We start from the raw sequence: 15970 nt of genomic DNA on the forward strand, positions 1-15970 counted from the left end.
GGATGTTTGTCTCACAGATGACACAAATGCATTTAAAGCTGAGTATCCTGCTTTGAAAGGCTTATTGTAAGAAGTAATATATTAGACGTCGGCATGCAGCAGCCCAGCCGAGTGCAGCACATTCTTCTTGCATGTCAGCAGGACAACAAGTTCTGCTACAAATACATCTGTCTGACAACCCACTCAAAGGTTAAAGTTAACTCACTTTATCTCTATCCAACTTGTTTTTTTCCATCCTTTTGGTCTCATGAATACACTGTTCCCATCATGCACCACAAGGGTTACATCCTCAAACAGACAGTCAAGAACACGGCCTTTACGCAGAAGTGCCATTCAGTCAGTAATTAGTCAAACAATGGAGGAAGAGGAACAGAAGTGGCGCTGTATGTTTTTCATATGCATTGCTTTCACTTGTACCATTTTGTGTCCCCAGTATTCAAGTGAACCTGAAAATAAATAAATATATCAGACAAAACCTTGAGACATGACTTTTTATAAATTATATTAAAAAAAACCCACGTTTTCACTCAGTGGAGTTGACACATTTGCTAACGGACTACATGGAAGCTTCCTGCAGTGGCTTGTGCCTAATGTGGACAATTCACACAGCAACACATGCACTGAAGCTGCTCACTGAATTAAAGGAATACACCGAATTACAGGGGAAAAAACCCCACACAAATCACCACACCAACAGATAGCTAGTGTGTGGTTCCTCTTTGTACTTGCAGTATAATGCACATTTTTAGGGCTGCAACTAACAATAATTTAGTTTTCGATTATTCTGTTGATCATTTTCGTCACTCAGTGTCTCAAAAAGATGACAATCCTTTTTTTTCACAGCCCAAAGATATTCAGTTTATGTCATAAAGCAATAAATAAAGCCGGAAATATTCACATTTAAGAAGCTGGAATCAGAGAAATTTGATTTTTTTTCTTTCTTAAAAAAATACTCAAACAGATAAATAGATAATCAAATTAGTTGTCAATTAATCTAAGAGTTGACAATTAATCAAATAATCATTGCAGCTTTAAACATTTTGACAGCTGCAAGATAACAGCTTATTACTTTTTTATCCATAGAGTATGTACTCTGTGCTCAAATGTATAAATGGCAGTAAAATCTTTAATAATGGATTCACAGGGAAAAAAAAAATCAAACTCCAATTTCCTCACACACAAGATTATCATGGGCTATCTTGTCATCTGTTACCTCACACAGCCTTTTCACTATAGCTTGCTAAATATCAATCGATCATGTCACTTTGGTAAAATAGTAAACTTAAGATAATTTGTCATTTTTTTCTTCAAGCCATCAGTAAAGATTGTCGGCCTGTAACGCCACAGCCTCATTTCATAGCTGATTAGTGCTAAATGCAGGAAGCTGCTTCTTCCTCCCCTCTCTGCTGTGGCTCTGTAAGCGTATCCTCTTTTTTGCTTCACTGAAAAGGATAAATGTGTCAGAAATGGTACCTCCATCTGCCTTTTACATCTCAATGTGCTGTAAATCGTTCCAAAAGCTCTCGAGCAAAATTAAAAGTTTGTTTCCCCCAATACTTCCACACTGCTTTCCTCAGATAAACTGAAGAATGTGTATTCACACACTGTTTTTACAGAATATTCCTTTAAGTCGTTGTATTCCTTTAAGTCATATACCACCAACTTGAGAGATATTCCGTAAAATTCTCCTGGAGACTGGCTGCGGACATTAAGTTAAAGCAGAGGATATATGTACATATTTTTTCTCGCACAGATATGGTACATATATCGGAACCTCGTTGGGAAAAAGTAAGGTCACCAGGGACCAGAGGACGGACAGATCAATGGATGGGAAAAAGGAAAGTCAGATGAAGGTTAGATGGCTACTTACAAACAGAAAACATGGAGGAAAAACCAAGAGTGTTAGCGTCCTGAAGGCCGCCTTGAAAAATCGGAGGGATGGGGAAAAAAAAAACAGAAAGACGATTGTTAATGATTGAAAGAGAGGAAGAGACAGAGAAGAAATATCCAAAATCATTATGATGAAGAGAAGAATGCTGAATCCCAAAAGGAAGACTGGAGAGAATGTCAAGGAGGTTTTTTTTTGACAAGCTGCTCCCACATTTCCTTTTCTATGCTTTAATCTGTCCAAATAAATGCTTCCCTACCAGCTAATCTGCACGTTAATTAATAGTAATAGTAGAGTTGAATTAACCAATAGCATGATAGATACTCATCTTTCTCTGTTATATAACTCCTACCTAGCTAAACTTTTTAATTAACTAATAAAAACTTGGTGCTGACTTATAAAAGTAGTATACTAATACAAAAACAAAAGAATTTAGTCAGGTTTTTTTTTAGTAATTGTGACCATCTTTATGGACTTATTATCATTTTTTTTGAAAAATATTATTGTCCTCAGGCTAACTGAGAAAAATCTGTCTCTGGACAAAAAATTAACTGCGGTTTTATGATGCAGCTAAATAATTTTAACTACATAACAACCTTTATTTTCCAGTGCAAGCATCATTAGCATCCGAGATGGCAGCAAGGAGAGACAACATAAGGTTGGAGCCGGGAAACAAGACAAATTAATGTTGGCTCAGATGTAAAATCCTCACAGATACAGAGAGACAGATAAGAGGAGGATGCAAAATAGCGACAGAGACCACAGACAAATGGTGAGGGAGAGGCAGATATTCCATGTGAAAGGACAGTAAAGCTGTAATATGAAAAATTCTATCTTTTGTAATAACTAGGAGGAACCCAACTGATCTCAAAATCCTGGCAGTATCAACTGCGGATATTTGGAGTTTAAAGGTGCGTGAGTGAGTTCACCTGAGACCTCGAGTGAGAAGCAGAAATGCAAAGCAACTGCAGCAAATCCATCAAGGCTCGGCTACGCTCTTACCACACCCCGAGCGTTTATTTACATGTTAGCATGCAGCAGGACTGACAACTGGGTGTGAATATGAAGCACATTCAGCACTCTGTACGGGTTTGTCAGTTAACTTTAAAGCATTGGCCATGCTTTTGAGGATAAAACAATAAGTCAAATTTAGGATTTACCTCGTCTACAATTAAGGCTGGGTAAAATCTGATGTTACTTTTTGGCAGATTACTGTGTGCATTATTGCCTTGCATTGCCTCTTACATCTCTGTGGTAAACTAAGAATAAAGGCCAGTAACACTGGGCTCGGTGTGGTTCTCCAGATGTAAAGGTTTTGTAAGCAATGTTCGTCCTCCTCTGTTCAGCTTTGGAAGCTGCGGACTGCAGCAGCACCTAAAAACCTGCAGATAAATCTGTTCCCTGTTATCTGGAGTAACTCTGTATAGTCTCTGAAATATATCATTATACTGATAGCATACCAAAGAAATGTCATAAACTCACTGTTAAATAGCTATAAAAGAACAGATATTATCATTTCATGTGATAAATGAATACAAATATTTTACTTTCCTATTTAGTGTAGTGAGTAAATTATTTGGTTGATTAAAAAAATCTAAATGTTGGTGATTATTAAGGGGTTATATTACCTCTTTTGGCATATTATTGGACAACGCTGGTCAGTGTTTTTTTTAAATGTCTTTTCAGCTTGATTTCCCCGATTTGAACATTTGTGAGAAGTTAATTAAAAATTAATCAAATGTAATAAGTTATATTACTTACTGAAGTCATTAAATTAGTTGCATTTTTAACAGGGTAGAAATCTATAAAATATTTCAAAAGTAACCTTTCCAACAATATATACTGGAAATGCTTTCATTACTGAACACACAAGTTAATCAATAAGCCAATCTTTCATAAACTTGGGTCACTCTCCACACCATGCTACAGGCAGAGCGGAGGTGGATTACTATTGGAGGAGAACTGGCGGAGAGTGGTGACGTGGTTGCAAAAGGAGTGACTCCTGGTCTTGGTGGGTGCAGGAGGGGGAGGAAGAAGAGGAGGAGGAGGAATAGAGCCAGGAGGGATGTTGGATGGGTTTTTGGGTGGAGGGAGAGGAGGAGGCTGGAGGATAAAGATGGGGGAAGAAGGGGAGGACAGTGTGGAGGACAGGGGGGAGGAGAGGGTTGAAATGGAGGATGGGGAGGTGGGGGAGACCGGTTCAGAACCAGAGTGAGAGGAGGAAGAACCTGAGACTAAAATAAAGGAAATAAAACAGAAATGAGTTAAATTAATCAAGGAGCAAAGAGAGGAAAGAGGTCACTGGTTCTGTCTGCATACGCTTGAAACAATTATTAATTTTTGTGACAACTTGCATCATATTAACTCAGCAGCACCTTAACAGAAACAAAAAAAGAAAAAAATATGTTACTAAATCAATAAAACAAAGAGTAGAAAAGGTTTCCTTGATATTTTCAGATATGAGGGGTTATGGATCAATATAAAAACAAAGGACGTCATATCTCCCTCTTAATTTTCATAATTAAACAAACATTGACAAGTGAATTTCCAAGTATAAGAAAGATGTTAGGGTCTACATCAGGAGAGAGAAATTAATTATGTTTACTGAAAACCTATTTGCCAGTGGGAAGGTCCTGAGGGTTTCTGAACAGGACTGACTGTGTGTGTGTGTGTGTGTGTGTGTGTGTGTGTGTGCGCGTGCGTGCGCCTACCAGTCTCTGGGTCACTGAAGTCAGGTAGAGTCATGGCGTTGAGTTGTCGTCTGTCTGCTATGGCTCTGTCCAACAGACTGCTGCCACGCCCCGAATCACTGCCACAGACACACAAGTTCACATACGGGCACAGATACACACACACACACACACACACTCAAGATTTTTTATGTTGCCTGACTTGATATGAGCAAACATGATCCCCAAAAACAACAACCATTTAGTTTCTTAGCTGCCTTTTTTTCATAGTTATTTCTTGGCTAACTGCATCAACTGACAGAGCTATTACAAGCTAATATGTGCCTGTTTAGACTGAGAGTTAAAAATTTGGTCAAGATATCTGACCTGACTCTTGATCAAAATGCTATTAAGGATGTAAACTAGATTAGAAAATATCAAATAACATTTTACAAAAATAACACTTCCTTTTGAACTATGAAATGTGCTAATTTATTTGTCAAGAGCACAGGGCTTTCTACAATGAGTAGATGCACTTGTCCTTCTGCGAACTACTATTCATGCTAATGGCCCTATCTAGAGTCAGTATTTCTTTTGTCTATTCTGGGCTTCTGTAGAAACATGGCATGCCCCATGGAAAAGGACCCTCTCCCTATGTAGATATATAAATGGCTTATTTTTAACACAATGTTCCTCAGTTTCAGGTGATAATACGGTAATGAAAACATAATAGTAATACCATACTTACTTTATTTCATGTATATATTTTTTTGCTGATATCTGTAAAACCAGAAGATGCTTTGTATATTGATGGTGTCCTGTAATCCCAAATGTGATGGGCCAGAGTCTGGCATGGCACAGAAACTAACTAACTATGTAAATAACTAACTAAATAACTATACTCAATTTATACTTGATAGATCAAACAGCTTCTTTAAAGTTAAATGATGCAACCTGATTTGTTAGTCACTGGTTTGAATGAAAGAAAAACAAATGTCAGGACAGGCATTTGCACTTGGCGAGTGTGTGTGTGTGTGTGTGTGTGTATATATATACCTGGGGTTAGTAAGGTTGTAAAAGCTCTTCCAGATCTGCAGCATGTGTTTACAGGTGAGCAGAGCTTCCTCTGGTCCTCTACACATAGACTCCAGCTTGACCTTGGTATACAGCAGACTGCAATACACAATACACAACACACACACACACACACACACACACACACAGACACACACACACACACACACACACACACATACAAACACACAATAAGATTAAATAAAAGACACACTCTGTGTGTGCTTTAAACAAAGTATTTCAGAAGCGTGTGAGTCTTACTTGAAGTTCTCGGGGTACTCGGACAGAGCCATCTCTATAATATTTAGAGCATCGTGGTAGTGTTTCTGAGCAGAGAGCAGCAGGGCCAGCAGGTGGAGGGAGTGGACGTCATCCCCTTGAAGCTGCAGTGCCTGTCGTACATAGCCTAGTGCCTCAGGGATCTACGCACACACACAAATACAAACTACAGGTTTTCTCTACTGTTGGGGTAAAAAGCACCATGTGAAGTGACGTTTGTGTCTTTTCTTGATGCTCCCTGACTTTAACTGTTGGGTATCCACACCTCAAACTCCCATGCTTTTGATATGTACATTAAAAAATTCCTTTAAAATAATGTGAAAAAATAGTTGCAGTAAAATAATTTTATGAGGAATCAACTGTGTTCATAATTATAATAATTAAGTATATAACACTCTGAAATCCCTTTCAAATAACATGGAACATATGGAAAAAAATTTTTGGACCAATTCATTTTTACATTTTAGTAAATAACATTTTAAAATTGCTCTTAAATAGTGTGAAAAACATATTTTTTCTGAGGTATCAACTTAAAAATGTGTGTTCATAAATATGACAATTAAATGCTTAATTACAGAGATTGTGAACAAAAGTTTTTGAGCTAATAACTCACAAAAAATATGAGTTAATACAGTTAATGAATTGAAATACAAGTTAAATACCTCCAACTAAGTTTTCCCACATTATTTTAAAGAAAGTGTTATTGATTTTTAATTATTTTTTTTTTAATTTGTAATTGTCACTATAGACTGTGTTACCTGTCTGGAAACAGCAAGCTGCAGTGCCAAGTAGAAGGCTGCAAGATGGTCAGTAGGAGACAGACTCTGAGCTCTAGAGAAAAAGAGATTTTGTGTGTTCAGACATGCTGAATAAAAAGTTAAATAAGATTACATGAAAGTTTAAAGATCGCTGTGGGGAAATTGACTCGCTGCAGTGGCAGGACAGTAAAATGGGGAAGCAAAGAGAGAAAAGTAATAGAGCGTGTAAGAAATCAAACCAGAGGGTATTTAAACATTTAGACACAATAAAAAAAACTGTGACACCATATTAATAAGCAGAGTGGCAGAATAAGATAAGATATATTGCAGCATTAAAAAAAAAAACCTTACAGTATACCCCTGGAGGAATAACCACATTTGTATGAATAGCATTAATATTTAAAGAATGGGTGTATTACAGCCTTAATCCAATATAACCCTCACCTTTAGATCATATTTATGGATTGAGCTTCACATACCGTGCACACAGATGATAAACTGTGCTACCAGACACATGTTTCAACAAATACGGGTACATATAATGAACAGATAAGGTAGTAAATTCAAAACAGTTTCCATTTTGTTAGACAGAGAAGCAGTTTGCGCTGTGACAAAATAATACTGAGGGAAATGTGGGTGTGAAAGAGAAAACAGAGAGCAGCATGGCTCAGTCCCAACCTCTGGAAGGCTCCCAAAGCTTTCCTCTGGTACTCCTCCTGTGTGCTTCGCAGTGATGCTACAGAAATGCAGAGAAACAGAGTCAGGGACAGAAAGACAGAATGCAGTCAGGCACATTATACAATAACACAAGAGGTGCTACAGTTAGTAAAAGGAAATAACATTATTTAATGTAGTATCTGAATGCATGATGTGTCGACATATGAAGACATCACATAGAAAACAAAATACGAAAATGGATTCCTGCTCTGTCTTATGTATTTTCTCAATTTTACATGAGATGTGTGACTTGCTTTCCATGTTGTCACCCATGATTGGCTGGACAAAAGGAGGTCATCTCCCAAATGTCCTACTTTAACACAACACTATCTGAGATCTAAGGCCAAAATTTCTTAAAGCAAGAAGCAACAAAGTATCCTCATTTAGCAAGATTTTTTGCCTAGGTCCAAACCTTTGAATCCACCCACTTCACCGAGACGACTGATTTGTCTGGCATGGTGATATGAAACAGTAGTTTCTCAGTTGGAAATTGAGTGATCCAATGAGCCCCGTGGAGCTAGATCAACGCTGTTTTCAAGCTGTGTGCTGGAAACCAATGAGGAGTCATAATAACAGTGGTGACCACTATAAAAAAGACAGACACAGCTATAATGATCTTAATTGACACATCTTCTCAATATCACCCAACATTGGTTTTTGTTTGTTTGTTTTTTGCTTCACCCCACTCTTCAAACCCCTGCAAAACCAGTTTGTTGGCATGGCGACGCATCAGCGTGGACTTAAAATAACCGGTGGATACCTTGCTTTCTGTAAATGGTAAATTAACTTGCACTTGTATGCCTTTTTCCAGTCATTTGACCATTAAAAGTGCTTTCACACTACGTGTCACATTCACCAGTTCACACACTCATTCATACACTTGTGGCCCCTGTAAAATATACCACCTGTGACTGGTTAGGGAAAAGCCAATCCTCCTCGCCACAGATCGATTTAAATGAATGCAATGTCAGACTGAAGATGGAAATGTACTGTAATGAGTGGATAATCATCCTTTAAAGTCGGTAAGGTAAAAGAGCAGATGCACACAGAGACCTACCGTCAGTGGCTTTGAGGCTGTAAACCAGCCCAATGGCCAAGTAGCCTTTGGCTCTGAACTCAGCTGCTTTCTCCCCCATGTCAATCACCATCTTTGCAAAACACTCGCCCTCATCCAGCTGGATTTTGGAAGTAGAAAGGCACATAATGAGGGAGAAAAAAAGAGAAGAGATTTCAGACTAAAATGGGATAACTTTTGAAAATCAAGGTGTTTAAAGGACAACATTAAGAGAGCAAATGAATATATCTACCAGTGCATCATACGTAGAACGGTACCTTAAGAAAACCTCACCAAAGGTTCAAGAATCACTACTTTGAGTTTATGTGTACAGGATGGTCCTTACCCAGTGCAGAGGTCCGATACACAGTTTGACAGCCAGCAGTGGGATGGTGGGGTCATCCGGCTTCAGGCGAATACACTCCTTAAGCACCTTAACGGCACGAGCTGATTTCCCAGCTGCCATTAGCGACAGGGCGAGCTGGTACCACAAGTGGAACTCCTCAAAGGCAAACTTCATGGCTCTCTCCAAACACTGGAGGAAAACAGGACATTTTCCATTATCAATATCAGAGTTTTCTGTGATTTTCATTTTCAAGTTGTACAGCCACTTTAGAGCGAGTTAGATTATAATAAAAAACATGTATTTGTTTGGGGAAGTATGAAAACAATTAAACTGTGATTATCTGTGGGTGTACTATGGGTGTGGGCTTTTAACACTTTTCACAACAATTGTGACTCAGTTCCCACAGAGGGATTACTCACCTCTGACAGCATCTCATACTGCCCTCTCCTGCCCAGAGCTATAGTCAGCAGGTCGTACACCACAGACGCTGACTGCAGGCTGATGATGCGATCATTGTTGTGTTCTGGGATTCTGCTCAGGACGGCGTCACGGTTGGCCTGAAACACACACACATTGCTTTGAGGATCCGGAGCTTTAGAGAGGGGAGTGAAACATTTTCCAATGAGTATTTGTGTCTCACCATGGACTCACTGATGAGCAGCAGCAGCAAAGCTTCTTCTGTGTTCTCCTGAGGGCAAAACAGACTGACAGAGAGAGAAAAGCACCAAGAGAGTCAGAAAGATGGAGTTGGACAAGGATGAGAAGGAAGAGAAAAGAAAAAAAGAAAAGTAATGAGGAGAAGATGGAGAGAGCTGCTGGTGAAAAAGTACATTGGCAACAGTCTAATTTTAGAGCCATGTTGGCTTTTTCCCACAGTATTCCTGCTTTACATTATCACGTACTTTTCTCCTGAGTACACCCGTGGGCGTCGGCTTAGGCTGTAGTTCTTGCTGTGAGTGTGTCCCTGCCGTGTAGGATCGTCCAATGGGGACACGGTGGGAGGGTCTTCCAGAGGAGACCAGTAACTCTGTTCGCACATTCCTCGGAGCAGGATCTCTGCAAGCTGTCTGGCTATAGTCTGCGCTCACACACAAACACATACACATTTGGCTGAGAGACTCTGGCACCAACACAGCAGCAATCTGTTTAGTTGGGGCTTACTCTGCATCTTATATAATTAGAATATTAATGATTTTACCCCTGAACAGACTGTAATCTAGTTTGGATTCTTTTATCATTAGGAAAAAACAAAATCAAATATTAAAAGGTCCAGTGTGTAGGATTTAGGGGGAAATATTAACAAAAATGGAATATAATATTCATTACAATTTTTTATCAGTTTATAATCACCTAAAACTAAGAATCGTGTTTTCATTTCCTTAGAATAAGCTGTTTATATTTACATATGAAGTGGGTCCTCTTCCACAGAGTCCACCATGTTGTTTCTACAGTAGCCCAGAATGGACAAACCAAACACTCCAAAACATTATATAGGGCCATTTTTGTTTTTGCATTTACCACCATAGTTCTCCTACACGCTTGGTAGATAGTTTTTAGATCTTTTCAGTTTCTGGCTCAGTGTGGCAGGAGTGTTTGTTTTCACTTAAGCAGGGGGATTTTTGTATTTATTTCTGATATTGTCCTTTATGTATTATTTGTATTTTGATGCCCGCTGTAGATCAAATTTCTTTTGGGATAATAATAATTTTGAAGCTGAAGTAGATGCCACTAAATTGTAAACACTAGACCTGAAAGTCTACTTGCTTTGGTGGGTATGAGAGTGTAAATTGTGTTTGTATGAAAATAGCAAAACTTTTAAAGAAAAGAAAATTACATTTTGGGAGATACACTTGGTTTTCCTGCTGAGAATTACATAAGAAGATCGATACCACTGTTTGATCATATGAAGCTTGTGCCAGCAACCAGCTAGCTGAGCTTAGATGAGAAAAAGGGGAAGCTAACCTGACTGTGTCAAAAAGTAACAAAGTCCTCCTAACAGCACCCGTAAAGCTCACTTATTAACATAATACATCTGACTAGTTTAATCTTTACAGTACTCTCAGCAGGAAAGTGAATGTCAAACTGCTCCTTTAAGTAAGCCAAAGGAGAAGTGTAAGTTTAGTGATAAATAAACATTAACTTATATTGAGAGCAAAATAGAAAATAACCTCCCAGCCCATCCCTCACCATGCGCAGGCTCTGGGTGGTTCTGTTCTCAACAGCCCGAAGAATCTCTCGAAACCGGCCCACGCCTCGTGTCAGGTTGCTATGGCAATGTAGTGAAAAAACGGGAAGAAGGACACTTGTCAGAGTCTGGAGGGTGTCAGTGTGTGAATGCAAGATATCTCAACACAGACATGAGTGCATAATCCATACTATGTCCAGAACATTTCAAGTTTCTACGTGTGAGTCAGTAAGTAGGTAAATATTTAATAGAATCACAAGCAGATGTTCATTTGAATCACAAATTTGCTGATTTGCAAGATGGACACAGAAAAAGCCTGTTTTAAGGTGATGTTGTGAAGCAAAGTGCATCCTCAACATTAACACTCTCCTGTCTCAGGACTTTAATGTGTTTTTTATATTTTAAGATATTTTATGCTGCGCGAGAGAATTTTCTGTGCTGGTGGCTTCAATTGAAAACAAGTTTTTAAATGTTATTAACCCCTTGAATCAATGGCAAATATGAGCAACCTAACAATACATGGTCCACAAAATTTGCAAAAAAAAAAAAAAAGAAAAAAGTTACAAGACATTTACCTGAAAATAAGCACAAAAAAGACCTAAAAGGTGCTGAGAATTGTATATATATATATATATATATATATATATATATATATGGTAATGTAATTTAAAATGATGTAATTACAAATATAGTTTTCTAGATATTTTTACCCTATTTTTTGGGGTTATTTTCTAATAATCAACTTTTACAATATCCTTGCAATTTGTGGTACATTTCTTGCCAAATTGGTTTTTCCCCCTATGGTTTCAAATGAAATTGAACCAGTTTGCTCATTCAAAGGTCAGATTCCCTCGTGAGAGGTATCTGAACACAGCATATTAAAATTGATGCCAATCCAGGTTTAAAAGGGTTAGGAAAGATCAGGAATTATGTAAGGTGGTGTTAGCAAACTGATTTTTCATTTTTAAGTTAGATTTTTTTTTCCTGTGTGATGAAGTCTAAATACAGTCTAGACACCAGAACCTCATTTGGATGAATCTATATATTTCCAATTCCTGACATTGAAGCTGAGCCGTTGCAAAAACAATCAGCCAGAACTATGCAAAAGGCTACACAGACAGAAATTTGACAGATTTCATTCAGCCCACTAAGAAGTTATTTCTTCCAGCCGGAGGCTTCAGCAGCTGCTACGGCCTTGAAACTATCTCTGATGCAAGTTGAAACAACAACAAAGTGGGAACTACTTTCTGCTGCACTGTGTATGTTACTTAACAGTGTTCACACTTTTCTGCTTTCATAAACTTGTCAGCAGCTTTGTAACTACAGAGTGGGTGGAAAGTGCCCACAAAGGGTTTTTCTTGGTTTCTGTTTGGGCAACTGACGCCCTTTCTAAACTAGAATTACCGCCTCGTGGTTTTGTGCCTCCACCAGCTAGTCAAGTTACAGTTTACATCCATGTCTGACAAGACTCATATAATAAAGAGTGACAGAATTTAATACACGACCATCTTTCATAGTTTTGGCAAAACTGAAGTCATAACTATATTGATATGTATGATTTCATTAAATGATTTTGCTGGAGTTCCAAAACCTTTCTGATTTATTTCCCGTCTTCATGCACTTGGAAGAAGGTGAAGTTGTGCCAGAAACCCACACCCTGATTCTACACTGGTTTTACGTGACTGAAAGACAACTCTCCAGCTTATCATTGCTTTCCCTTTCTCTCCTGTGGCTTTCTATGCACCATCACTTTCTTGTACCCGTTCTTAAAGTGGATGACGTGGGCTCTTTGGAGGCCTGTCTCCAGGAAGTAGCCCAGTTCCAGGTCCTGGGCAGTCGGGCCGGGCTTTGGGCTGCGGTTCTGAATTCCTGCTGACAACGCCTGCAGAAACACACACACAGGAAAAAATAAAGACAAACAAATGTACCAAAATTCAGATGAAGTTCTGCCTGAAACCCTAGACCTAAATAAAAAATGCCTGAAATACTACTATTATCTGTCAATGTTTGTCAGCGCGGTAAACTTTCTACTGGCAGAGAGAAATGTTGGCTTTCATGTTTGATGCATAACTGCAGCTGAGAAAATAAAAACAGGGTTAACTAAAAATAATGAGCTGTGGCGGTGAGTCATCAGTGTATCGGCTATATGACAGACCATAATCAGACCATAATCAGTCCAACTGTGTGTATGATCTTAGAAAAAAGATTCTCAGGGGAAACACCGGGCTGGATGTTATTTTATGACAGTGAGATTCAAATTGACTCACTCATACTATTTTATTTTGACAGTGTCCTGTTTGACAGATGTAATTTATTTATGCATGAGAACTGAAAGCTAAGCAAGAAACGGATCATATTTCTGTCTTTTGCAGCCAGTACAGTATGAATGAGTGGGACTCCATTAAAAATCTGCTGGTTTAGTTAGATTGTGTGTTGGTCCAGATGTGGGACCAACTTTTTTGCACTGTTTTGCAACTCACAGTAAGAACTCATGTCCCAAGTCAAGACTGACAAGTCCTAAACTTTGAGTTTAAAGTTCTTAACGAGTCATAATGCGCTCTTTACAAGGTGTAATTCCAATTCTAAATTTATAAAAATCATGAACCATCCAATGAATTTGTTGGAAGATATTGCTGTCAGTTTAGAGCTGTACGCTTTCCATAATGCAATTTTGCATTTTGTTGCATGCAAAAGAAATTATATTCGGTATCATTTTCCCATATGGCAGTCAGCAGCCAAAATTAACACAAATTCTTCATGGTTCTCTCCTGCAACTTCTTCGGATGCTGTCAGATTGGTTCGAAAAAGGTGGATCCAGAAAATTAAGTGTCGTCTTGCTGGGTAGAATAGTGTTATTGTTAGTTAATTTAGGAAGTGAGGGGAAATTAATTGGTTTGTTTTACTCTTTGTAAATGACATACTTCTTCATATTTGGGTTTGGGGGGAAGGTATCAAGTATTTTCAAGTCAAGAATTTTAAAGTGAAATAATGAGTCACTGGTGTTTACCTCCAAGTCCAGTTGCAAGTCTTTTGATTCTGTAAAGTCTAAAGTAAACAAATTTGTGACTCGAGTACAAGTCATGTGATTTGAGTCCGCACCTCTTGTAATGACACTGAGAAAAAATGCTACTAACACTTGTTGTCAGAACATGAAATTACATCATTTCATCAGTCAGCACTGTGCTGATTTATTAGTCAGCAAGTGTTTTCATAATATATTACTCATCAAGTCATTTTTTAACCAAAAATACTAAAAAATATATCTTTGGTTTCAGCTTGACAATTTAAAGCATTTCTTGATGGTAAAATGTATATTTCTGTATGTTTTATGTATATGTGTATTTCTTTTTAGTCTATATTTTTCATTTTCCTTTTGTTTGTCCTTTTAATAGAATACCTCGATGTTAGTTGTTCTTTTTCATGTACATTCCTTTAGGAAAACTGTTACCAAGGAACAATACAAATTACGACTAACTAACTGATTAAATTACTAAATCTGGGTTTTGAACTGTTGGTCTGACCAAAAAAAGATTTCACTTTGAGCTTGAGGAATTTCTAATAAGTATTTTTCCAAATTGTTTTGAAATTCTCATAACTCATGTTGTTTGTGTCTTTCTATACCACATCCGTATTTAGAGACTTTATGTATGCAATATCCCTTTTTATCACACCTTACATAAGCCCGCCTTCTGTTCGTTTCAGCAATGGGTTTATAGAATAAGTCTCACAGGAATTTCAGTATAATTTTTTTTGTCGGGACTGTTTGATTTGTATTCCTCCTGCCTTTTATTGCAGCTTCCTGTTGTTTGCCAGCTCAGTCTGTGCGTCCTCTCAGACACTCTCCCAATAAAGAGGAAGACATTTGTTTGCCAGTTGGCTGTCATGGACTGTAATGCATTAGTCAAACTTGCGCGCTGTCAGCAGAGTATTCATCACACACCCACAGCGATGGCATTGGCAGAGCATCTGGGAGTCCAGGTGCTAACGAGATATTTGGTGAGCGCTCGTGTGTCACTCAGAGAAAAACACCGCAACAGACAACAAGTATGCCAATTTCACACCCTGGAACTAGAGGTCTGACTGAAGACATAACGTGACATGACACAGACATATACCTTCTCAGCTTCCTGCAGGTAGAGCAGGGCAATGTCTCCAGACTTTTCATAGCAGGTGATGATTTCTTGCTCCCGGTCTGTTGTGCTCCTATTGGATGATGGAGACCCGGTGTTTTTATTGGATAGAGACGGCGAGGCAGCTGGGACCTTCTCTAGACACAGTCCTGAGGGGAGAAAGGGACAGAGTGTTCAGGGTGGCAGAAAATAAACAAAGAGTGACAAAGGCCATGAGTCAGTTATCAGTGTCTTTTTGGATCACTGGTATATACAAGTTCATATTTTTGGAAGGGTTGGTGTTGGCACTCTGATGATCATCTCCTACTGATGAAACCAATATACTCTGTGTCTTAAAACCTATTAAATAATCAACAGTCATTCATATCTTATCAGTCATAAATGACATGCAAAGGTTACTTGAGTTCACAACTGTCCGAGCAAATTCTACTCGGTTAAACAGATTAATTTAATACGAAGTGAATAATGTTAAAAAAGAAAAACACCATAAGTGAGTATGTATTATTCAAGAGCAACCACACATGCTTAATGTGTGACTGTACATGTTAGGGGACGAGGGATTATGGGCCTGGCTGATTATTGGGGCTGATATGTGGCATTTTGCTGATTCAGTGCTGCATTTTAATGATTGCAGAGAAAATTAATTAATTAAAAAGTGCAAAGAAAGCGTCAGCATGGGAGGAACTTTTACTTTGTAAAACCTCAGGGAGCTATTTTTATTTATTCAGTTTTTATTTAAATGTTTGCTTGACTTGAGAAAAAGTTGCTGGGAACTGGCTGTATATGATTGTTGAAAGTTTCAATTTTGTTTTAACATTTCCTAAAGGCATTTAAATAAAGTTTTGTGCTGGAGTTTGTTATATTCCAAAA

The 15970-nt window shown here is 38.2% G+C and overlaps 1 protein-coding gene across 3 annotated transcripts in view; it reads right to left on the minus strand.

Moving 5' to 3' along the window:
* The window catches only part of ttc7b (tetratricopeptide repeat domain 7B), a 29091-nt gene that overhangs the window by 7673 nt on the left and 5448 nt on the right, over nucleotides 1-15970 (minus strand). The window contains exons 5-19 of one of the 3 annotated variants that reach the window (XM_088087944.1): nucleotides 15086-15249; nucleotides 12731-12852; nucleotides 10973-11051; nucleotides 9688-9863; nucleotides 9426-9489; nucleotides 9205-9342; nucleotides 8786-8974; nucleotides 8443-8560; nucleotides 7347-7404; nucleotides 6669-6741; nucleotides 5893-6053; nucleotides 5614-5730; nucleotides 4600-4697; nucleotides 3838-4122; nucleotides 1871-1921 (exon numbers count right to left, since the gene is read on the minus strand). In XM_088087944.1, the coding sequence (XP_087944070.1) occupies nucleotides 1871-1921; nucleotides 3838-4122; nucleotides 4600-4697; nucleotides 5614-5730; nucleotides 5893-6053; nucleotides 6669-6741; nucleotides 7347-7404; nucleotides 8443-8560; nucleotides 8786-8974; nucleotides 9205-9342; nucleotides 9426-9489; nucleotides 9688-9863; nucleotides 10973-11051; nucleotides 12731-12852; nucleotides 15086-15249 (1893 nt within the window). The remainder of the gene's footprint in view (nucleotides 1-1870; nucleotides 1922-3837; nucleotides 4123-4599; nucleotides 4698-5613; nucleotides 5731-5892; nucleotides 6054-6668; nucleotides 6742-7346; nucleotides 7405-8442; nucleotides 8561-8785; nucleotides 8975-9204; nucleotides 9343-9425; nucleotides 9490-9687; nucleotides 9864-10972; nucleotides 11052-12730; nucleotides 12853-15085; nucleotides 15250-15970) is intronic. The other 2 variants (XM_042500172.2, XM_042500173.2) reach the window with 2 other exon arrangements.

This window comes from Plectropomus leopardus, chromosome 14 (genome assembly GCF_026936395.1).
Source record: "Plectropomus leopardus strain MGB_pleo_1.0 chromosome 14, ASM2693639v1, whole genome shotgun sequence".
Classification (NCBI taxonomy): Eukaryota; Metazoa; Chordata; class Actinopteri; order Perciformes; family Serranidae; genus Plectropomus; species Plectropomus leopardus.